At 39.7% G+C, this 7500-nt stretch overlaps 2 protein-coding genes across 2 annotated transcripts in view; both read left to right on the forward strand.

Moving 5' to 3' along the window:
* The window catches only part of LOC138037548 (uncharacterized), a 67846-nt gene that overhangs the window by 42238 nt on the left and 18108 nt on the right, over positions 1–7500 (forward strand). The window lies entirely within an intron of this gene.
* The window catches only part of LOC138013886 (serine/threonine-protein phosphatase 6 regulatory ankyrin repeat subunit A-like), a 133643-nt gene continuing 127355 nt past the window's right edge, over positions 1213–7500 (forward strand). The window contains exons 1-4 of the mRNA XM_068860933.1: positions 1213–1512; positions 1880–2029; positions 3892–5153; positions 6232–6387. Coding sequence (XP_068717034.1) covers positions 3917–5153; positions 6232–6387 — 1393 coding nt within the window. The 5' untranslated portion in view covers positions 1213–1512; positions 1880–2029; positions 3892–3916. The remainder of the gene's footprint in view (positions 1513–1879; positions 2030–3891; positions 5154–6231; positions 6388–7500) is intronic.

Raw genomic sequence — 7500 nt, forward strand, 5'->3', positions numbered from 1 at the left:
TTCCACTTGCCGCCAAAACACAATGAAGCAACTACCTATTACAATAAAATATCCCGCCAGCTATTCAGGCCACTCTTATGTTGGGAATTATATGCAGAAAGAAGTGGAGTTAATACTCGGTCAGCATTTTCATTCCGTTACCATATACAGGCCAACTAAAATAAAATGGTGGGTCAATTTTTGGCGCTGCGTAGAGTAAATAATAGGGAGCTTACGAAACGAGGACGACGACGGCTACGAGGACTTCATTTAAAAATACAAGTTCGCGTTATTCATATCACTACGAAACTATTTCATGTAGTTTCGCGTTAAAAATGTGCAGTAACTGTCGAGGAATTAAACTGGTATGAGTGGGATGAAAGCGTAGAGAGAGAATTAAAAATTCATCGTCATGTGCTAACGTCCTCCACAGAACCTTGAATTTGGTCATTTCACGTCGTCATTTAGGAGATGACGGCAAAGAAATGTACCAAAATGTAAAACGCACGTGCAGAGCCATTGTTTTTGCTCACTAAACCTATTGTTTTGTAGCGTCGTCGTTGCCGTCGGCGTCGTCGTCTCGTAAGCTCCCTAATATCTTCTCAATATCCCTTGGGAATTTTTTTTTCACATCTTGGCGACGATTCTACGTCCAGTTGTTTCGATTGGACTAATAAGTGCAATTTTTGAATTGCAACTTTGCAGCAAGTTGTCCAGCAAGTTGTCTGTAGACTTCCGACGGACATCAAATGACCTGCTTAAACAACTACGGTAAGAGGTAAGTGACCAATGAGAAACTATTATCTATTTTCTTGCTGAATGCGTTACGCCACGCCGGAACACGATTTGGGTCAGCTTTTCGTAGACCTTCCCTCCTCCCATTTTTCCTTCGTTGGGAAGGTACGTTCTACACGTAGGGTAATGCAAAGTTTGAAGATAAATTTGGAAATGCTTGCCAGCCTGGAGCGCCTGGCTTCTTCCCAGAATCTGTTTAAGCCATCTGATAGCAAAGATACGTTCGGACAAATTCTTGCAAATATTGTCTGGGCGATGATAGTAGGGGAATAAATATAAGGATTTCTATGAACGTTCAAACTCAATTCAATGAAAATAATTAATTCAATAATCGGTCAGTAGAAAATGGTGTCTGATGGGCTAAGTGGGCCGGGCGGCTCTGGGGATGAGAATGAACAACTTCTCGTCCCCAGAGCCCAGCCGCCAACACCAGTCAAGTCAAGCAAGAAGCTCCACTCAAATAGCGTAGCTGGTGTAAAACCGGCAAATTTATAGCAGATTGGAACAGGAACCATAGGGAACCAAAAAAAGAACGCATTTTAAAATTTCAAGTGTGTCATTCTGCAGGATTATTCTAATTAATGCGATCTTCAGATGCAAAGAACATCGCCCTCAGCTCCATCGTACGGCTCATTGGTTCTGGAGGCACCTTTCCACTACTGCAACTGGAAGTACTGTGCTTATCCCTTGGCATCGCTGGTCAAAACCTGGCAGGGATTGTTAAAGCTAGCCTAGAAGGTATATTTAGCTGCTTTGATTTTCATTTTGGTAGCGACTTTTGGTAATGGTGTCCCTCAAGTTTCTCCCGGTTTATATGATAATTTCTCCTGTGACGCGATAGACCACGGACGATCTCATTTTACCAAGGAAGATGGATACCACATCCTTCCGTTGGCAAATGTATTTACTTGTAATAAATTGAAAATCAAAAGCTCTTTATCAACATGTTTTTCTTGCATTTGCCTTCGGGTACAGGCATTTTCAACTAGCCGGATGAACACAAGAACTTGTTTGCTGCTTGAGCAGTGGCAATTATGTAAATTTATGTCAAACTTACTTGACATTTCTTCCTGCTTAAATGTTCCTCTACCGATCCATTTTATAGTGATAGAGTCTCGCAAAGAAAGATCAAGTGAGAGATCATCAAAGTTTCCCTTACTTCATGTATGCTTCATTCAGATTTGTGAGAGTCTGAGAAGTTTCATGTACTTGGTATTTAAAGAAACATCGCAGATGAAGCGAAACGACCACAAAGGTACACACTAATGTATCCCTCAGATTTCTTTATAATTTATCCAGACCTAATTATGGCCCACATTTTTACATGTACTTGGGGTGTGCATGTTCCAAGGGTTCAGCAGTGTAGCAGCTTCTATTGTTTTTAAGTCTTAAGCCGTGCTCACACTCAACGTTGATTATGATCAACTGAAGTATGATTCAGGCTATCATACTCCATTCAATTTTATTCAATCATGGCTCTGTTCACATCTGCAAAAATTCAAATACAATAGGCAGGGTGACCTAGCAGTGTGAGACAAAATGACGCCGTACCGCGTGGCTGCCACGATTATCATCACCATGCTTGAGGCAAAAGAAAACCAAGGACAGCTTCCGAAAATAGAAGAAGACACCAAATAGCGATTAGAAGTTTCCTCTGCTCATATACCACCACGTGTTCGCTGTTCTGTTCAATTACGCAGTGTAGTTACATGTACTTCAAAAAACCCCATTGAGGTTGTTTGAAATTATTATAATCCAATCTTAATCAAGCGCTGTAATTAGTTGATGTGAACCCATTTCATATTTAATTCGATTATCATTTGATCATAATCGAGGCCTAATATGAACACGGCTTAAGTCGTTGTTTCAATTGTTTAGTCTTTTGTTTTCGGCTAGGGTGACAAGTAGCCTGCGAACACAGACGTATTTCCGGCTGTCACTGGTTCCGCCGAAAATACCATATTTTCGGCGGAACCAGTGACAGCCGGAAATACGTCTGTGTTCGCAGGCTAGGGTGACAAGCCAATCCCATTATAATGTTACGAGAGCTGCTACATCACCCCAAGGGTTACATGTAGATGGCCCTAATTTTCATTTTATGTTATTTAATTATGATACGTCATGAGATTCTTTTAATTTATCCTTGGACAGCTGTCATGTAACTGGGACCCTTGCAGTGAAGTACAAGTATGAGTGCAGGTCTTCCAGTGAGCAATGCACACAAACACAACAAAAAGTACATGCAGTGTGTTGCATGATCACTCAGTGGGTTGGATGCCATTTAACCTTAGCATAGACAAGCACAAACAAGTCAGAGCATATACATGCCTGCACACAACTGCCTGCTGTACTCAAGGTCTTTTCAGTGTCAATGACATATTGAACAATAATTTTACAAGACTCGTTTTAGAATCCCAACTGGCAGGAGACAGACCAGTTGGCTATTTACAAGGGCAACTGCAAAACTGAACAGGGCAACCCAAAACTACTTCAGCCAGTGGTCAGAGTGAGGCTGGAGACAGAAATTCTGGATTACAAGACCAGTCCACAAACCACTCATCATACTGCCTCCCCTTGCAACAACCACTCTGCCACTTTCACACGCTCCACATGGAAACTTTTAATAATTTGTTGACAATTAGTTGTATGTGTTTACCATTTTAAAGTTACTGGTAGCTGTTATTTATGGTCCGGGGCACTGCAGTAAGAGTCCTCATAAGCACTTTTGAGATAAAAAGAAATGTTTTTACTGTACTGGCTCTTACTGGTTTGGTAAGAGATACCTACATTTTTTATATAATGTTGGTTGGACTTTCTGTGCTCATTAATACAGTTGCATCAAGTGTAAACTGTTGGTCCATATTTGGATAATGACAGAGTTGTGATGAAATTATTTTTATTCAATTCTTTGCTTGTGCAGTCTAGAAGTAAATGTTAGGCAAATTTGTGCAAACATAATTCGTCCATTGCCCACGCACCACTAAAGCACCGACTTCCTAAACATAAAGTTTAGCCAAAATTACCATAATTTGTATTGGGATGAGCATTTGGCTGTAAAATAATTTATGATAAATTATCACTGTTAATACTCAGTGTTTATATTGTAAACCATTTCAGTTGTCTGTCAATTGGAAATGAAATCATGGCACAAGGAGGAGTATCTGTAGAAGCAGAGGAGAATTTTGCCCAAAGCAAGGAAGCACTGGACATTACTCTTTTAGGGAGTGAATGGAATTCATCTGCTGGGGGGTTGTCAACATTAAACAGAGAGTTTGCAATTCATCTGTCACAACAGCCGCATGTCAGAGTTTCTGTGTTGGTCCCAGAGGGTGCTTGCAAAGATGAAGACAAAAAGGCAGCCCAAAATTTTGGGATCAATGTTCTTGATGCATGTCAACAACCAGGCTTCAGTGAACCTCTTGACTGGTTGTGCTTTCCACCTCAAGATCACAGAATAGATGTTGTTGTTGGCCATGGTGTGAAACTTGGCCGGCAAGTTAACGTCATAAAACGTTCTCCACAATTTCAAAATTGTAAATGGGTGCATGTGGTACATACTGCTCCAGAAGATCTCAGCAAATATAAGGGATATGCTAATCCTGCTTCAAGGGGTGAACAGAAGCACTGGGATGAGGTTGGTCTTTGCAAATATGCTGACCTTGTTGTTCCAGTGGGACCAAGACTTAAAAAGGCTTATTCTTCCTATTTGCAGGGGTGTAAGAAGGTTGAGGATATTTTTGAAATAGTTCCGGGTCTATTTCATAGGGAATTTGGGGATTTAGTGCAACAGGCCAAAGTTGAGAGTGATGATGATTTCAAGGTGTTGTTGTGTGGGCGTGGAGATGATGAGGACTTTGAGCTGAAGGGATATGACATTGCTGTTAAGGCATTTGCTGATCTACGCCTGAAAGGAAAACGTTACTATCTTCTGTTTGTGGGTGCCCCTGATGGGAAGCAGGATGAGGTCAGGAGAAGACTTCTCAACTGTGGAATTACTGATGAGCAGGTGACAGTGCGAAAATTTGTACAGAGCCGTGCAGGAATGAGAGATCTCTTTTGTGAAGTCGACCTTGTGATCATGCCTTCAAAATCAGAGGGATTTGGTCTTGTTGCTCTTGAAGCATTATCAGCTGGTTTACCAGTTCTTGTGGGGAGTAATTCGGGATTTGCAAGAGCAGTGCAAAGCATTCCCTTTGGAGCATACAGCATAGTTGATTCAGCAGACCCTGTTAAATGGGCTGAAGCAATTGAGGGTGTCAGTGTTAGACACAGAGTGTGCCTTCAAGAAAGCAAATTACTGAGAGAAGCTTATGGTCAGGAGTACTGTTGGAAAAGACAGTGTCAAGCATTTGTTGACAAGTTATGGAGAATGGTTCATGGTATGGTAGTTATATCTATATGCGTGATCTGGTATTAAAGTTTTGGTTCCCAGAGGCCCTTTTGCCTTTTTTTTTCAGTCCTGTGGGCTGGATCGAAGTTAGCCCTGGGCAGATTCATTTTTAGACAGAGCATCAATCCTGATTTAGAATACCACAAGAAATCTGTCCTGTCATGTGGGTGTGGTCACCCAAAGTAATGATATTATTACTGGTGCTGTTCTCCCTAATTAACAAGCCCTTGCCCCTAGGATAAGTGTACATCTAATTTATGGGTTCCCTTGGGGATTGCCGGTGTATTGTTCATGGTCTTTAAACGGTAGAAGCAAAGTTCCCTTCAATTCCTGAAAATTTTAAATAGTAACTGTTTATTATGTTGCCCGCTGCTGAGGCCATTAGAGTATTGGATCATGACAGGGAGGTAAAACATGACTACAAAATAGTTGTCCATTAAGGTCTGCAAAGATGATGAAAGAGAGGCATATACATATAACAGTGGAATTTACAATACACAAGCTAAATATTATTATATTACTGCAATTTTCATAATTCTGCAGAATTTCAAATTCAAGCGGTAAGCACCAAAGCTCATTTTGGCTTCCATCTATCAAATTTCCAAACATATGTGTAGGCACGGAGATCGACTCTGACTCCAGAGAGTGACTTGGAGTTTTTGTTTAGTTCACAGCCTGAATACCATTATTGAGTTTCTTCAGTAAAAGGATCCCTACATATTCCATCACTTTCCATCAACATCAAGTTCAAATTTACGAATGTACGGTGGGAACCAGTGATGCTGATTGGTAGGTTATGTTATGCATCAATTGATTTTGTTTGATTGATGGAAGCCAAAATGTACTTAGTCATTGGCACTTGAAGATGAGATTCCACAAAATTATGAAAATCACAGTAATACACCAGTTGTATAAAATGAGGATGTGTTATTATAATGTTATCCGAATGGCTCCAACATACAGTACATGTAAATCTCTAGTTGCTGTATTTAAAAAAAATATATCAGTAGTCAAAGTTGATATTGGGAGAATCATCCAATGACTGTGCAGTTTGGTCTCTTTATCAGTGAGCTCTACTTGTGAAGCGTCTGCTGCAGATAGCTTGGTTGAAGAACAGCCTATTGCAATCCCAGGACCATTTTGCCAGGCTCAAGGTGCAGTGATTTCATACAGAAAAAATGCAAGGATATCAGGCCAAAGAAAAACTTCCAGTGAAGAGAAAGGTACAGTGGTTTTTTCTGTTTTGCATCTCACAGCTTCATTGAACACCCAAGATTCCCTGTACATGTACCATAGGATATACTGAATTTTTTTTTTTTTTTCACTTGACTTTCACCAAAAGAAGCAAACTCCTATTTAAGTATTTTTTAAAAACTCATATTAAATTTAATCATACTTGAAAAGTATACATTTGAATGTACTGTAAATTCTATCTGTGGTTGTGTATGAGTTAGAATGCCATGACATCTGAAGGATGCAGCAATGCAGATCTGCATAATTCCCTAAAATCCGCATCTTCCGCATAATCACGATATTTTCCGCATAAAACAGAAGAACTGCCTGATACATGTATTAGTGATAAAGCAGTTGCTTACCATCCTCACAAACATAAAAGCCAAAGAGACTGACTATTTTGAAACACTTATTTTCCTGGACATTGAAGAAAACACGCCATTTCGTTCGCAAGATGAGAAAGTTCCACGCATTTTTTGGCAATGAGCCTGGACACTACTACAAGTTGTAGTTACATGTACACCATGTTATAAATTATAATTTTATAACATACCCTGTGCTCGAATTTAAAAAAAAAAGAAGCAACAAGATATGAAAATTTAGCCACAAGATATAGTCGCAAAGTAAATTGCATCATTTGTAATCATAGGGACAATCATTTGTGCAGAATTGTGTTGCCAGGTCTGTTGCCAGTGGTTTAACAAAACAAAATAGGAGCCCGCAATACATGTGTGTAATGGTTCAACCACATTGCAATTTTGCTCCACCTCTCCAAATTCAAATAAAATGCATGACGAGAAACAAAATAATTTTTTATTGTTTTATTTTATTTAGCAAAAGTTTCGGCAAAATGCCAACTGCTAACCCTTTTATTTCAATGGTGCAAGCTGGTCGCAAATTGGCGACTCCTCCAGATATTTTAATTGCAAAGGGAAAAAATTCAATGGTCGCAATTTTGAGTCCTGATTTGTACCATAAGTATGTAAATACATTGGACGAGCCTAATTATTAGTTTTATAATTTTTTTTAAATTTTGTGCACAATCCGGTTTAATTTCCGCATGAGCAACGCATCTTTACGCATAATATGGCCAAAAAGTTCCG

Source organism: Montipora capricornis, chromosome 1 (assembly GCF_036669925.1).
Source record: "Montipora capricornis isolate CH-2021 chromosome 1, ASM3666992v2, whole genome shotgun sequence".
Classification (NCBI taxonomy): Eukaryota; Metazoa; Cnidaria; class Anthozoa; order Scleractinia; family Acroporidae; genus Montipora; species Montipora capricornis.